Source organism: Sorex araneus, chromosome 4 (assembly GCF_027595985.1).
Source record: "Sorex araneus isolate mSorAra2 chromosome 4, mSorAra2.pri, whole genome shotgun sequence".
Lineage (NCBI taxonomy): Eukaryota > Metazoa > Chordata > Mammalia > Eulipotyphla > Soricidae > Sorex > Sorex araneus.
Genome location: NC_073305.1, coordinates 134,007,052 through 134,024,400, shown reverse-complemented (window position 1 = coordinate 134,024,400; position 17,349 = coordinate 134,007,052). Strand labels below are relative to the sequence as shown.

Below are 17,349 nucleotides of genomic sequence, written 5' to 3'. Positions count from 1 at the left end.
CATCTTTCAAGTACCTTGATAAGCATTTCAGCATTAAATTCAATGCTTTCAAAGTATATATTTTAACCCAATTGGTTTTATTTATTTTAGCTAATTAGAGAAATTGGCAGCATTAATTTAAAGAAGAATGAGCCTCCACTTACCTGTCCATATAGCCTGAAGGCCAGAGTGCTTTTATTGTCTCATCTTGCTAGAATGAAAATTCCTGAAACCCTTGAAGAAGGTATTTGTGATTCTATTATCTGCAGGATTTTGGTGTTATGAATGCAACACATTTAATTAGACCTCATAGTGTGGTGTTTTTGTTGCTGTTCTTTTTTACTCAATCAAATAATTGCTCAAGGACCTTTTAAAAAAGAAATCTACTGCTACGCAATTATTTCACAAATAGTTTGAAGGTCTTAGTAAGTCAGATGTTTTGGTGAATGTTTTGATTTTCAAGGTGAGAGAATAGTCTATATGAAAAATGTTTGGTCAGTTTCAGATTATTACAGTGGCCTTTAGTAAAAGGACTTTGCAGTCTTTGGGGGAGAGATAAAAATGAACTTCTTAATAGATAATCCCTGTTAAGTACTTCTTTCCCTAGCAGTGGTTACAATATGCCTTTTCAATTTTTATTTATAGCTTCGTAAGAAGTGCTTGTAGTCTTACATTTGCTAAAAATAGTTTATTGGGACAGCAGTGTTTATAGGGATATCAGGATTTTGGTGTTACCAATTTTTTGGACAGGGGGTGGGGTAGGTGGGGTTATTTCTAGCTCACTACTCAGAAATGGCTTTTAGTGACCCTCAGCAGTGCTTGGGGCATGATATGTGGTGCTGGACATCACATTTGATTGATGTATGAAAGACCAGCAAGCGCCTTATATCTTGTATTATCTCTGACCCTTGAGTGTTGTCTTTTTACTTTCATATTTAAATCAAGGGTTTTGTTTGTTTGGGGTCTACTCCTTTTTCAGTGCTTGGTGATGTTAGGGGACAAGAGGCATGTGGTTTGGGGATTAGACTAGGAGCTCCCATATGCAAAACACCTACCCCTATTTCTTAAGGAGCCCTCAACTGGATATGTTTTTCTTTTTTTGTTTGGGGGCCACAAACTCAGTACTGTGCTCAGTCTCACTCTTGGCTGTGCTCAGGCTCACTTATGGCAGTGTTCAGGGACCACAGACAATACCAGGGATTGGAGTAGGGTTGATGTGTGCAAGGCAAGCACACCCCTAAACTATCTCTCTGGCCCCTCAATTGAATTTTTAAGAAAAGTCCTCATCCTTAGGGATGAGTTAAAAAAAAGGCCACTTGTCTGTGGTTGATCAAAACATTGGATGCTTATGATGAAAAGAAGTATAGTTTTATCATTGATATTGAAGGTGCTATCTAGTAATTCTGTTCCTAATGTTCTCTATGAATATGAAAATTAACTCTGTTTTTAGTAATTATATTCAAGAAATGGGGAATAAATATTTGTTTAGGTTGACTACTAATCCTAATACATACTTGTAGCAGTTAACTGTGACATAAAGATCATCGTTTTGTCTCTTCCTTTCTCTACATTTAGTTGACATTTATCCTCAATTTTAGTTTTTAAACTTCCTCATAATTATAATGAGAAGAAATTTCTTTTCTTTTTGTTTTTTTCCTTTTTTGCTTTTTGGGTCACACCCAGCATTGCACAGGGTTTACTCCTGGCTCTGCACTCAGGAATTACTCCTGGTGGTGCTCAGGGGACCATATGGGATGCTGGGAATTGAACCTGAGTCAGCCGCGTGCAAGGCAAATGCCCTACCCACTGTGCTATCACTCCAGCATGAGAAGAAATTTCTTAAAGTTCTTAACTATCTTAAGATTAGAATTCCAGAGGAATAGCATAGTGAATAAGGCGCTTGTCTTGCATGTGATTGATCTGGATTTTATCCTGTTACCCAATTTGATACCCTGAGCCATCCCAGGAGTAAGCCCTGAGCTCAACCAGGAGTGGCCCAAAACTATAAAACATATATTTGTATATCTCCCTCTCACAGAGCCAGGAGTAAGCCTTGAGCACAGCCAGGTGTGGCCCCAAAACTATCTTCCCCCTCAAAATAGGAAGTTATAAATATACTTCTATAAATTAAAAATTTGCTCTTGGAACAACTAACCTGAACTGGCTTTTTCTGACTGCTATTCTGGAAAAACTGTTATTTCAGCTTATAAAAATCTGAGATGGTGAAATACTTAAGGGACAACTTAAATTTAATAGTAGTCTTGGGTTGCTGATGTTTTGTTTCAGGCATTTTATTGTTTTGCAGATCAGCAATTTATGTTGAAAAAATGCCCTGCGCTACTTCAAGAAATGGTTAATGTAATCTGCCAACTGATAGTAATGGCTCGAACCCGTGAAGGTGAGGAAGAGGCATAATTAACTGTATTACCTTTTTTTCTTGTGAAGGACAAGCAGATTACTTGCATGTGGTAGTTTTGAAAACTTATGGGTGCTCAATTTAATTTTATCTGTAACTTGAATCATTTTTCCTGGTGTTCTTTGTGGATTTTCTTCTTTACTATATTTTTGCATTGTTATTATAATCTGATTTTAAATATAATTTTTTCCTATTGTTATTTATTGTTTGTAAAGCTTATTTTTATTCCTCTGGATTTAAAAAAAAATTAGATTGATTGTTATTTCACCAAAGAAATGGAAGTTTTTTAAGTGAGGTAATAATGATTCATCTGGTATGTAGTGTTTTTTGCATGAAGGAAAAAGAGGAAGGTGTTTGTGGAGTGGGAGACCTTGAAAAAAAATAAAGAGATGGTTACTTCTGTGTTTTGTGTTATTAGGATGTCAGAAGTGTTATATGATGTCACTATATTCAGGATACTGATGATGTCTAATAATTTACTGTTACGGGAGGTGATTAAGATAATTTTAATTATCCTAATAATAAATTAAAAATTAAAATATTTAATAATTTTAATAATAATTTGGGCTGAAGCGATAGCACAGCCTGTAGGGCGTTTGCTTTGCATGCGGCTGACCCTGGTTTGATTCCTCCGCCCCTCTCGGAGAGCCCAGCAAGCTACAGAGTATCTCGTCCGCAAAGCAGAACCTGGCAAGCTACCTGTGGTGTATTTGATATGCCAAAAACAGTAACAACAAGTCTCACAATGGAGATGTTACTGGTACCCTCGAGAACAAATTGATGAGCAATGGGATGACAGCGATACAGTGATACAGTGAATAATCATTTAATTTTAAATCAGAGGTTGTTGCTTGATAATGTACATTGTCTCATTTGTTTGTATACTTTTAGTATTTTTCCAGTAACTTTGAAAGAAAAAGCAACATTGTGAGGTTAAACATGTGAGGTGTAAAGAATATTGGGCACAAATCTTGTTTTGCTTTTTGTTTTTTTAACTGAATTAATACTTTTGAACATAGACAAAGTCCAGCCCCCCTTGTTATTTTCTTCCTGTTCTTTCTAAGAAAGGGAGTTTCGTGCTCCAACTTTGGCATCCCTGGAAAACTGCATGAAGCTTTCCCAGATGGCTGTGCAAGGCCTCCAGCAGTTTAAGAATCCCCTTCTGCAGCTTCCTCACATTGAAGAAGACAATCTCAGAAGAGTTTCTAATCATAAAAAGGTAATTCTTTGCTACTCTAAAATTAAAGTTCATAGCTGTCATGTACATGAAAGAAGAGTTTTCTGGAAATAGCTATTACAAGTTTCTTAGATTTAGAATCTCTTTATTTTTTAATTTATTTTAGGTTTAGAACCTCTCAAAAAGTAATTCTGATAGCATCTTCTTGATTAGGTAGAAATTTCATTACTATTATTAAGTGATTTTACTACTTTTGAGTCTAGAGTTTGGCAACTTGTTCCATATATTATCACCCAGAATAAGCATAGAAATTGAGAATGTACTGTATACTTTCTAGTCATATTTTTGTGCCTTAAAGATAGGCTCTGCTGAGAAAACATTAGGTCAAAACTGGTCAAATAAAGATAATTCTTTTAAAACCTAAGATGAAGACAGTAATAAATCTTTTTTTTTTTATTTTATTTATGAATCACCGTGAGACAAAGTTACAGACTTACAGGTTTTCATGCTTAACATTTCAGTCATTCAATGACCCAGTACCCATCCCTCCACCAGTGCCCATTTTCTACCACCAATGGCCCCAGCATCCCTCCCACCACCCCCAGCCTGTCCCCTTTACCCCATCCTGCCTCTGTGGCAGGGCATTCCCATTTGCTCGCTCTCTCTTTTTGGGTGTTGTGGTTTGCTACAGAGGTATTAAGTAGGCATCATGTTCGGTCTATAGTCTTTTTTCAGCCCATATCTCCCATCCCTAATGGGCTCGTCTAGCACCCTTTGCTTGGTGATCCCTTCTCTAACAGAGCTGCTTCTTCACCTAGCATGTGAGGTCAGCTTCCAAGCTGTGGAGTACTCCTCTTGGTACTTATCTCTACTATTCTTGGGTTAGTCTCCCATTCTGTTACTTTATATTCCACAAATGAGTGTAGTCTTTCTGTGTCTGTCCCTCTTTTTCTGACTCATTTCACTTAACATGATACTTTCCATGTTGATCTACCTATATGCAAACTTCATGACTTCATATTTTCTAACAGCTGCATAGTACTCCATTGTGTAGATGTACCAAAGTCTCTAACCAGTCATCTGTTCTCGGGCACTTGGGTTTTTTCCAGATTCTGACTGTTGTGAACAGTGCTACAATGAACATATAGGTGCAGATGTCACTTTTACTATACTTTTATGCATGTCCGGGTTATATTCTTATTGCTGGGTCAAATGGGAGCTCAGTTTCTAATTTTTTGAGAAGTGTCCATACTGTTTTCCAAAAGGGCTGAACCAGTCGGCATTTTCACCAGCAGTGAGGGAGAGTCCCTTTCTTCCCACATCCACGCCAACACTGGTCACTTTTGTTCTTTTGGATGTGGGCGACAGTAATAAATCTTAAGATAAAGAACTGGAGAAATAGCACAGTGAGCTGGAGTGCTTGCATTGCATCAGGGATGCCTGGGTTTAGTTCCTGGCACCAGATGGTTATAACCTGAGCACTGCCAAGAATGTTCCACAAAGCCCTAAGCTGGAAATGGCTCTAGAGCACCACTGAGTGGCCAGGAACAAAGCAAATAAAACAAAAATAAAGATAGAGCAAAGACATGTATAAATGAAAATTTGAGGAGATAGAAGAAAAAACGGAAGGAAATCGTAATTGAGACTTTAGTATAGTTTGGTAAATTTGGTTTTACAGTTTTGGTTTCAAACATTACTGTAGTTGAATGAGCAGAGGATAGACATTGGTTTTATAGTATAACAAGGTAGAATTAGTACATATTAAAAATTTGCATAAGCTCTATACTTTTTAGATTGCCATTCATACCTCTGACCTTATTTTAAGTCATAATTTAAAACTAAAGTCATTTCACATATCTTATGATTTAATTCCTGTTTATGAAAGTAAAAATTTATGACTGGCACTAAACACCTAGAAATTATTGTACACTATACTAAGTAACCATTTTGTCAAAATGATAGTGCTGCAATAATAGTGATATTTAGAAAATAACAAAAATGAGAATATGCATAAGGGGATCTTAAGGATATAGCTATACTTGAAGATAACTTAATACTTTTCAAAGATATTTGAAAATAACCTTAAAAATGAAAGTCAGACAATAGCCTCAAGTAATTCTTTCTTGAGTTAAGATTTCATTGGAATGGTTTTACATTTTTTTGTTTGTTGTTGGGCCACGCCTGGTGGTGCTCAGGGGTCACTCCTGGCAGGCTTGGGGGACCATATGGAGTGTCAGGGATCAAACCTGGGTTTGCTGTGTGCAAGGCAAGTACTTGTCCTACCAGTTCAAGCTTTTTTTTTTATTTTTTTATTTTTTGCTTTTTGCTTTTTGGGTCACACCCGGCAATGCTCAGGTGGTGCATGCACTCAGGAATTACTCCTGGTGATGCTCGGGGGACCATTTGGGATGCTGGGAATCGAACCTGGGTCGGCTGCGTGAAAGGCAAATGCCCTACCTGCTGTGCTAGCTTGCTCCAGCCCCAGCTTTTTTTCTTTTAACATTTTCCTTCTGTTTTTTGATAAACCAGTATTAACTTTATGATAGAAGTCCTAAATTTAAGCTCTCTTTTCAGAAAAAAACTATGAAGTAGTTATATTTTCTGTGTTAAATTCACATCTTTTAATTAGTTGCCAGCCTTGGTTTTAGTAAACTTGCTGATAATTTTTCTTTTATGAAAAGTTATGACTTAGGGATTCCTTTTTCCTCCTCTTCTTAAAAATTTAGTACAAAATTAAGACTATCCAAGATTTGGTGAGTTTGAAAGAATTAGATCGTCGTAATCTACTGCACTTCCTTGAAGATGAAAAGTATGAAGAAGTTATGGCTGTCCTTGGCAGTTTCCCTTACGTGACAATGGACATAAAATCACAGGGTAAGTGGGAGCTTTCCCTATTGAATATTGCTCCCCTTTTGATAAATTTCTTTTTTTTTTTTTATTTAGCTTAAGGTTCTTGAAATACTGTATTTAAAAACTTATAAATTTTACATAAACCCTAGTTTACCTGTCATTTTTGCCATGATAAAAATGTTTGCTTAGTAGTTTGAAAAGTATTAATAGAAACCTTTTATTTTCCACATAATGATATTAATATGAAGATTCTTGTTTTGAAGAGTACTTTTCAAAGAAAAAGAGATTTTCAGATAGAAGAAAGAGTTTGGAAGTGTGTCTGTGGTTAGTGTGAAAGAAATAGCTGAGAAAGCAGTGGTTTGGTAGCCTGCATGTTATACATTTGTTTGAAAAGACCCAAGTTTAAAACTTGGCAGTGCCAAGATAGCTATTTTGTGACCTTGGGCATTTTGCTTTATTTCTGACCATCAGCTGCTTCCTTAAAGTGGAAATAATAATGAGTCATAGAGCTATTTTGAGAATTAAAATAGAATAAAATAAAGTAAAAGAGTGTTAAAGACATATACTAGAAAGTTTTAGAGTAAGCAGTCAGTAAATTATTTATTGAGTAACTTTATAGCATGTTTAGCTAAGTTCACTTTTGTTTGTATTGACAATAAAATTTGATTTTTATTCTCCTTTTGTAGTATTGGATGATGAAGATAGCAACAACATCACAGTAGGGTCCCTAGTTACAGTGTTGGTTAAATTGACAAGACAAACAATGGCAGTAAGTAATTCATATATTTGTGCTTTAAGAATTATATACTAAGGTTCTTTAGGTTTTATTTCTCACTTAAAGTCACGCATTCTCAAAGTTAAAAATAAATTATTTTTTTAGTTTTACCATGTTAATTTTTATATGCAGATCTTGGAAACTGTGCTAATTCTTCAGGTAATGATTTGCTAGTTCCCTATAAAACATAATAACAAGGTAAGGTGGGTAATAGTTCTTAAACTATAAGCACTAAGCATTTTATCACAAACTTTTTTTCTTTCTTTTTTTGCTAGTGCTGGGAATTGAGCTGAGGGTCTCATACCTGTAAAACATTTTATCACTCAGTTATGTCCTCAACCCTTTATCAATTCTTTAGAGATTAAAAAAATAAAACCTTCAATTTTTATTAAAAACAATTTAAAATTACAATAAAATGGAGGTTCCCCCCCTCTTTTGGTATAAAAATTCATGCTGTCTGGGGGAAAAAGCAATGCAAAAAGTATAAGAAGCCACAGTCTTAGCACTATTATTACTGTCAGTTCTGCAGCCCATGCCTTTAGATAGCCTGTGCATGAATACCTATAGAGACAATTATGTTTTGATTGAGGATCTCCCCTCTGACCAACTTCCCTCAGGAAGCCTCTTCACAGGTGCAGACCACCAGAAGTCAGTTTTGTATATATCCTTTCAGATCTTTCTCCATGATTGTTTACTATGTGGAGCTTTATGATGCACATACACGCGTGTGTGCATACTCATATATACACACAGAACTCTTCATTAAAACTAATCAAATTGTATGTATTTTCTGCATCTTTTCTATTACATACTTACTGCATCTCTACATTGCAGCCATAAGAAACTAGCATTTTCATTCCAGAGGTGGATTTTAGACTCTTCTTCCTGTGGTGTCTGACTGTTTGCAGGACTTTTATATTGCATTGAAATACATGTCTTAAATCTGATAGGAAAAGCATATTTTTTATTTTATTTTTTAAAAAAATTTTCTAATTATTTTTTTTATTAGTGAATCACCGTGAGACAAAGTTACAGACTTACAGGTTTTCATGCTTAACATTTCAGTCATACAATGATCCAGTACCCATCCCTCCACCAGTGCCCATTTTCCACCACCAATGGTCCCAGCATCCCTCCCACCACCCCCACCCTGTCCCCTTCACCACACCTTGCCTCTGTGGCAGGGCATTCCCATTTGCTCGCTCTCTCTTTTTGGCTGTTGTGGTTTGCTACAGAGGTATTAAGTAGGCAAAATATTCCGTCTATAGTCTATGGAAAAGCGTATTTTGTAGTCTCAAGTCAAACTTGTGTTATATCAAGGCAAACTGTGTTGTATTTTGCTACAATGAAGATGGAACTAGAGGGGGCTTAATGCTCAGTGAAGTCAGAAAGAGAAGACAAGTCCTGGATGGTCTCACTCGTGTGAGTTTGTAATGAAGTAAAACAAAGGGGAATGGACAATACCCAAACAAAACTTAGACTCTGACCACAGAAATAAGGTCATTAAGATGGGGTGCTGAAAAGGTCTTTTGGATTAGTGGGGAATGCTAGGGTTTTGGTGGACCTGGTGTGGTAACATGCATCACTAAAATATGGAAATACTCTTGTAATCCTGTGTTGTCTCAATAAAAAAAATAAAACACTTGACCTTGAACTGTTGATAGTTCTGGACTAACTGGTAGAATAAAAAGGCAAAACTGGGACTGGAGTGATAGTACAGTGGGTAAGGTGCTTGCCTTGCACTTGGCTGACCAGATTCGATCCTCAGCATCCCATATTGTTCCCTGAGCACTGCTAGGAGTAATTTCTGAATGCAAAGCCAGGAGTAAACCCTGAGTGCCACTGGGTATGGCCCCCAAATAAAAAAAATTAGATAAAAAGGCAAAACTCATAAAGGAAGAATAAAAAAGAGGTTTATTTCCCACTATTTGAAGGTAGAGTGTTCCTTTGAAATTTTTAATGTGCTAGAACTGTACAAAACAAATCCACCAACTTGTGCCAGAACTGCACAAAAGAAAAGAACAGCTTTCATTAATTCATAGGGAAAATGTTTTAAGCTTTCATAGATCAGGACAAGAACCTACTTATTATACCAAAATAACACAGCCTAAAACAGCATTATCATGTACTGAAAGTAGGAATGATAAGAAAACATGTATAAAATAATTTGGGGGAGGTGCCCTTCCCCATCGCTCCCAACTTTGGGGGCCATACCCAGCAGTGCTCAGGATTTACTTTTGGTTCAGGGATCATTCCTGGCAGATTCAAGGGACCATGTGGGATGCTGGAGGTTGAATTCAGGTCGGCTGCCTGCAAGGCAAATGCCTTAGCCCATAGTACTATTGCTCTGGCCTATGGTAGGTGCCCCTTTTGCTGCTGGAGGAATACACATGCCTCTAGACTAATTTGCTACAAAACAATTATGAGTGTTACTTTTGCTTTTGTGTACCTTTTTTACATTAAAAGGAACATTTCTCTGGCTTTATTTTAGCTTGCAAAACTAGATACTAATGTAGGTCTTTGGTAAAAGGAAAGTTGACATAAGCAACTCTTCAGTGTTTATCTTCCAGTTCTTGAACTGATACTTCAGAGTGATTAAAAGTCCAGATAATAAGTGAAGAAATAAAGCACAGGTGCTAGAATTAGACCAGGGGCCAGCAAACTTTCTGTAAAGGTTGGGTAATAGATGTAGCTTTTGTAGGTTATGTTATTTCTAACATTTACTGATCTTTTAAGGTTGTTTTCCAGTAAAAGTGTTGATAAAGCAAGCAGTGAGCCATAGTTTGCTGACCCTTAAGTTATATTTGTATTTATTAACTTCAGTAGTTGTAGGGAGTTTATTAAACACACAACCCACATCATTTGTCATATTCTTAGATTCTTAGTGGATTTGATTCTTGTTGGAATCTTCTATACTGACTCTAATGTTAATTTTTCTGATGTTCTGATTCTGGGTTAAAAGCCAGTAAGCAGTATATATTGACAATAATGAGTAAACTAGTAATTGTTTTATAAAATTTTAATGTCAGAAAATACATACATTTAAATTTAAAATTGCTATGTATGATTAATGAAAATAATAGAGAAAGTTGGAACTTTGAAATGTTTTTCTTATAATTTAATAAGGAAAAAAGTTTTCTTTAGAGAAACTGAGAGGGACTAGATAGAAGATTCAAAGGAGTGCAGTGCATACACCAGAGAACCCCATAAACACAAACACACACACACACACACACACACACACACACACACACACCCCACATTTTATACCCCGAGAGTTGGGATGTGGCTAGCTCGAGTGATTGCCTGAAATACTTAATATAAGCTTTTTTTAAAAAAATATTTTGGAGGCCATACCCAGTGTTGCTCTTGAGGCTACTCCTACCTCTGTGCTTAGGGGTTGCTACTGACAGTGTTCAGTGCTGGGGATTGAACCCAGGCCTCTTCCTCATTCATGCACACTAGCCCTTTGCACTATCTTTCCTAACCCATGAACTTTGGAATATTTTAAAATTCATCACGAATGCATCGTAAGTCATTGCATTTCTGAATTTAAGTAGACCAAACTTTCATTCAAGGCAGATATGAGAAATTTCTTAAGGTAATATGTCTGAATTTTCATTTAGTAATTGCTAAATAAGCATGTAATTGATTATTTAGTGATTTTTAAAAATCTCTTGGCTCTTTACTTCCCACTTCCAATTTTTAATAGTTAAAAAGACTCACTGGTAGTAGAAATAAAAGTTGACAGGCATATCTTTCTTCTTTCTCACCGCCTAGGAAGTATTTGAAAAGGAGCAGTCTATCTGTGCGGCGGAGGAACAGCCAGCAGATGATGGGGTAAATATTTGGGTGTTCTTGCTCTCTGTCGTGATCAGTGCAATGTGTAGTTAGCTGATTGCTTTGTATGGCTGTGAGTGTATATGTAATCCAATTGTTGGAACATTTAGCTATTTTCACCACAAAATTGAGACTCCCAGATGAAGCCACTGCTTTAACTTCTGAATGTATGTATGCTGTGATTTCTAGCAGGGTGACACTAACAAGAACAGGACGAAAGGAGTATGGCAACAGAAGAGTAAAGGACCGAAGAAAACTGCTAAATCAAAAAAAAAGAAACCTTTAAAAAAAAAAACTACACCAGTGCCCTTAACACAATCAAAGCAACAGAAACAAAAGCAGGCAAATGGAGTCGTTGGGAGTGTAAGTTTATTATCATCATTATTATCTTTATTGAGGGATAACATGTTAAAATTATCAAATTTTAGATGCAGAAGTCCTGAAGTTTTATGTATGTAAGTACCCAATGGTCGCCAGATCAAGACTTAAAACTTTCTTAATTTGGGGGGAGCAGAAAATGGGGAGATGTTTTTTTGGGTCACTCCCAGCACTGCACAGACTTACTTTGGCTCTATGCTTAGTGATCACACCTGATGGTGCTCAGGGGACCGTATGTGGTACTGGGTATCAAATGGGGGTCAGCTACATGCAAGGCAAGCTCCTTTCCCTATACTATATCCCCAGCCAAAAACAGTAACAATGTCTCACAATGGAGATGTTACTGGTCACCGCTAGAGCGAATGGATGAACACTGGGACTACAGTGCTACAGTGCTATTCTTACCAGAAAAAAAAATATGGAAAGTAATTTTTAAACTCTCAAAGCATTACTTTTATAAACTTCACTTTCTCTCTGTAAGTAAAACATTGCATAATTGATACTCTGTAAATTTTGGATCCATAGCCAAACAGTGTTGAGGGGGCTATTCCTGGCTTAGTGCTGGGGTCGGGGGTGGGGGACACTTCCAGTAGTGCTTGGTGGGGACCATGTGGTGCTGAATCAAACTCGTGTGCAGAGTGTCTTCTTCAGCTCTTTGTGTCCTCTTTTGTACTCTAGTAGTTGCTTTTGAAGGGTAAGTCTTTTTTTTTTTTTTTTTTTTTTTTTTTTTTTGCTTTTTTGGGTCACACCAGCATTGCTCAGGGGTTACTCCTGGCTCTGCACTCAGGAATTACTCCTGGCAGTGCTTGGGGAACCATATGGGATGCTGGGAATCGAACCTGGGTCGGCCGCGTGCAAGGCAAACGGCCTACCCGCTGTGCTATCGCTCCAGCCCCTTGAAGAGTAAGTCTTTATGCCGTGGTACACTTTGCAAATAGAAGTAAAATATTTTACAAACTCTGAAAAATAAAGTAGTCTGATAGATAAGCCTAACTCTCAATTGTGACTACTGCAACATATTTATTTATAAATAAGAATTTTCATAGTTCTCTAAAATTCTGTATGAAGAACGATATGAAGAGTGGGTGTATTTGGTTTTGGGTTTTGAACCGTATGCAGCAGTGCTTGGGGGCTGGCTACTCCTCTGTTTTTCCTATATGGGCCTCAAACTCTGGGCTCCTGCCTGCAAACCCTGGGTTCCTGCGCACAAAACATGTTGTCTAGCCCATTGAGCTATGTCCCCAGCGCAAGAGGAGTTTTTTTTTTTTTTTCCCCAGGGGCAGAGTGTAGTGCCAGGGATTGAACCCAGGTCTCATGAATGTGGGACATGTACTTTGGTTACTGAGCCACATCCCTGGCCCTGAATATTGAATGTTTAAACTTGAGTCAGTTTAATTATATTGACAATAAGTTGGCCTTAGGCACTCAGAATGATAATATACTCATTGCAGTCTACTGAGAACTTTTGTGGTTGCCTTCTCATTTTAGGAAACAGCGGTAAAGGAAGATGAAGAGGAAGTTTCTGACAAAGGCAGTGAGTCAGAAGAAGAAGAGACCAACAGAGATTCACAAAGTGAAAAAGATGATGGTAGTGACAGAGAATCTGATAGAGAGCAAGATGAGAAGCAGAACAAAGATGATGAAGCAGTAAGACTTAAAAGTTTAAATATTTGTTATTTAAATACCTATGATCAGAGTTTGGGTTTTTGTTATTTTTCATTTGCTTGCTTTAAATAGGATGTTTTATAAATCTGTTACCTTCTAAAAATATTTTTGAGGGATGATGGTCAGAATTACACAGAAAAATAGTTTTCTAGTAAGGATTGGAAATCCCGATTCTCAAATCTTTAACTGCTAATTAGAGTTGAACCTGAGTCTGAAATGAAGTCACTTTGGTCACATTTGCATTGTTCAGTAGTGGAGATGTTGATTAAGGAAATGTGGATTGTGATCTAACAGTTACCTGGAAGTTTTCTCAGAAATTGCAGGTAATGTTTAGGGCAAAGAAATTTACTGTGGACTCGAATGTCAAGAGGCTGGTTGACAGAAAAGCTAATATTTAAAGAATTCTACCTTGGTTCAAGTGCTATGTAAACCATTAAGAAAGGGGGAGTTCTTAAGGGATTAGTTATGTTGTGAAGGTACAGAAAATAGAATAATAAATCTCATGGTATGTTGAACATGATTTATGGGAAGGCTATAAAAAAAGAACATTTAGTGAACAAATATTGGTCTTTTGGGACTCATTACAAATGAACTGTAAACTGACCAGCTTTCATGATAGTGTTGCTCTTTTGTATTGGGTCATTGATCTAAGCTTAACCCTTGTGATTTTATAGAGAAAAGGGAATCCTTTGAATAATCTTTGAGGCTGAAAAGAGAAAGGTAAAGGCCAAGAAGTATAAAATTGTAAGGAGGTAGTAGCACAGCTGCCCTTGGCAAGGGTACTGCTGTGCTTGTGGGGGGTGGGGCGGGGGAGAGAGTAGTGGGGTGAGACACTTATTTTATTTTTTTTTATTATTATTTTTTTATTTTTTTATTGAATCACCAAGTGGAGGGTTACATAGTTCTCAGGATTATGTCAGTTATACAATACTCAAACACCCTTCCCTTCAGCAGTGCCCATCTTCCATCACCAACCCCCCCAGTATATCTGCCGCCCCCTCCCACCTCCCCGGTCCCCACCCTTGTACCTGATAAGTTTCACTTCGTTTACGCTTTATCTCGATTATATTCCATGTTTCAACACACAACTCACTACCGTTGCTGGGGTTTCCCCCCAAAAAGAAAAAGACAGTCCTATTGCCTTGGAAGCATTTGATAGTTCTCCATTGCTAAGAATACAGAGAAATTAAGTCCCGCTGTTTGTTACATAACTTTTCTTTTTCCCCCTTGCCCCGTGCCACCGAGTTCACGCCTGTTTAGTAATCACCACGCTGTCTGACAAAGGGAAAAAAAACCGAAGAGGATGGTTATTTCCCGTCATCAGCCGGCGTGGGGCTCTGGCTTAGTTGATAGTCTAGTAGAGTGTCTGCAAGCAGTTTCTGGAACCAAAGGTCTTGCGCTGGTATCGGCTCCGGCTCGAGATTCCACCAGTGTCCCGCTGTTCCATGTACATAATTTTTCCCCTTATATCCCATTCCCATGCCACCAGGTCTGTTTGCTTAATGGACATCACACTATGTTTGACACCACGCCGCGTTTCTTCCTGAGAAAGAAGGATATTTCTTCTCAGCCGGCGTGGGGATATAGCTTAGTTCAGTCTAGAGAGATGGCTACCACTTTGATTGCCGTCAATATTTCAGCAAAAGACTTACTATTCTTGTTAGGATCTCCCACAAAAGTCCGACCCATTAAGAAGGAACCATTACATATTGCTGATACTAAGATGACATTAGGTCGCGCCGCCGCTGCCGCGGCCGCGCGGTTTTGGGTTTCTGTATAAAGTCCAGGGAAAGTACAACCAGAAATAACATCACTATAAACTTTTACCCTTTTATGGTGCTCATAAGATGGAGAAATCTAGAGAGAGGTTCGGCGTCTCCATTTTGCACTCAGAAAGCCGTGGACCCTGCACTGTGCTCGGGAGGAAGGGATTGAGAGAGAGAGGTTAAAAGAATTGGGGAATTCCCGGTTTCCACTCTCGCAGCCCGCCGTGGGGTCTCCGATCCCGTGCCGGAATTAGTTCACTGGGCTGCTTGGAGTCCAAGGGCGCGATTTTGGGTTCTTCCATCCTGCTCGATCCACAGCACGGCCCAAAGGCGAGACACTTATTGAGTCACTAGCCTATGATTGTTTTTTTTTTTAATTGGGAATTCTTTTGATTGTCCCAAATTATAGCTTATCAAAAAATATTTTCCAACTTTTTGCTTTGAGAATGAGTTGTCATGTGTCTTCCTGAGTAAATTAAAGGTAGTATAGGTGATTCTTAGGGTTTTGACAGAATTATTTCTATAGATGACTATACAGAGTTCAGTGAAGTCTAGGTTGTTTGAAATAGCTAAAATCAAAAGGACAAGGAAGGAAAAAGGTAGGCTGTGGTCAGATGGTCAGTGGCTGTGTACTTGATACTGAAGGGTTAGATTTAATGAATTTAGTTTTGTAGGGATCCCCAACAGTGCTCAGGGGCTACAGGGCTACAATTGGCAGTGCTTGGAGGATCACTGAACTTGAACACCAGTGAACTTGGAATGTGCAAACAAGACTTAGATTTCAACCCTTTGAATTAATCGCCTCATCTCCTAGATCTGATTTGTTAAAGGAAGCATTGTGAGATTTCATTAGGATGGTGGTTAGTATTGTTGGAACAGTAGCTGAATGAAAATGAAAACTCCTCAAAACGATCATAACAGATTTCACTTAAAATATTTTAATTTTTATTAGGAATGGCAAGAATTGCAACAAAGTATTCAGCGAAAGGAGAGAGCTCTACTTGAAACCAAATCAAAGATAACACATCCTGTTTATAGTCTTTATTTTCCTGAGGTGAGTTGTACATGCCTTGGTATTCCATTCATTTTCTCTTCAGATATTTCTTCAGTTGACTTTTATCCCTCTAGGTATGTTAAGTATGCTTTATTCCTTATTGGTCACATTTTTAAACATTTATTTACAAAGTACCTTTTACCTTCATGAAATATCACAGTGTGTTGACTGTGTTGTTTATAAATAGAATTATTGACTTTAATTTCTGTGGTTTCTTATATATCTTACATTTCTATCTTTTCTTTCTTTTCCCAGATTACAGAGGATTGTGATTAATAAGGACTTCTCACTAGTATTTCATACTGTCTTTATTTTGCATACTATTGTTCATATTTTGCCTCTGAGTAGATATTGGAAATTCTCACTTTTGCCCAGATTTACACAGGATGAAAAAAATTTCTAAGGGCCAGAGAGATAATACAGAGGATAGGGCGCTTGCCTTGAACTCTATCAACTCAGGTTTGAACCCTCAGCACTACATTATGGTCCTCTGCTCCACCAGGCATGATCCCTGAACACAGAGCCAGGACTAAGCCCTGAGCACTGCCAGGTGTGGTTTAAAATCCAGAGACTTAAAAAACACAAATTCTAAGAATCCCTTCTAAATCTGGTCCTGGTACATAGCCTATTCCAGGGGAATGGCAAACCCATGGCTCTGGCACCAGTTAGATTCCATAAGGGCACATCATGATTGAGTCTCAAACGTAGGACAGAGCTTTGTTGCTGTTTGTTCCTTGGTCCTTGTTTATTTTATAGATGAAGTCTGCTGAATTTTGGGCTCCCATTATAATTCATATGAGGTAGAAGTCTGTCCCTCACCCTCATACTCTCCCCTGACACCAGGGATTGAACCTGGGTCCTCATACTTGTGAGGCATGTGATCCATCACTGAGCTACAAATCCCCCAGCCCTAATTTTTGATCTCCTTGACAGGTTTTATGTTGCCTTTCAAATTTTAGATTTGCTTGACAGTTTGCTTCTGTGCATGATTGTCTGTGGATAGAGGTCAATAACTTGTTGCCTTTTAGTTCAAGAAAGCTGTTCTGCAGACTGTCTCACAGCTTGGCCACAGAATCTTTTGCTCACCACTCATGTTTGGCAGGTGACTTCATGTCTAAATCTGCTTTCTGCTCTAGGGTGTCAATCTAGAGTTTCTGGGGCTGCTGAAGGCATATTTCTATGTAATTTGACATTCTTAATAAATAAATGAGTGGCTCTGCACAGACTGTTGTTTTGACTTGGAAATAACTCGGCCCAGACTTTCATCTTACCGCACACACCGATCTTCTGGCATGTCCTGAGCTTTAGCTCATCTGTTAGGGGCATTTTGCCCATTTCAGTGGTCGTCTGCCAGCACCATGGCTTCTGAAACCAGGCGCATAAATTCCACTCATTGGCTTTAAAAGTGCCAAGAGATGCTATGTGCTGCATAATTTGTACCCTTATGAC

The 17,349-nt window shown here is 38.0% G+C and overlaps 1 protein-coding gene across 2 annotated transcripts in view; it reads left to right on the top strand.

Moving 5' to 3' along the window:
* SEC63 (SEC63 homolog, protein translocation regulator) overlaps positions 1-17,349 on the top strand; it is a 70,985-nt gene that overhangs the window by 48,048 nt on the left and 5,588 nt on the right. Inside the window, exons 10-18 of one of the 2 annotated variants that reach the window (XM_055135907.1) lie at positions 91-223; positions 2,285-2,377; positions 3,460-3,614; positions 6,299-6,446; positions 7,109-7,191; positions 10,978-11,037; positions 11,230-11,400; positions 12,904-13,062; positions 15,799-15,900. In XM_055135907.1, coding sequence (XP_054991882.1) covers positions 91-223; positions 2,285-2,377; positions 3,460-3,614; positions 6,299-6,446; positions 7,109-7,191; positions 10,978-11,037; positions 11,230-11,400; positions 12,904-13,062; positions 15,799-15,900 — 1,104 coding nt within the window. Of the gene's footprint in view, positions 1-90; positions 224-2,284; positions 2,378-3,459; positions 3,615-6,298; positions 6,447-7,108; positions 7,192-10,977; positions 11,038-11,226; positions 11,401-12,903; positions 13,063-15,798; positions 15,901-17,349 lie in introns of both variants that reach the window. The other variant, XM_055135906.1, reaches the window with a different exon arrangement.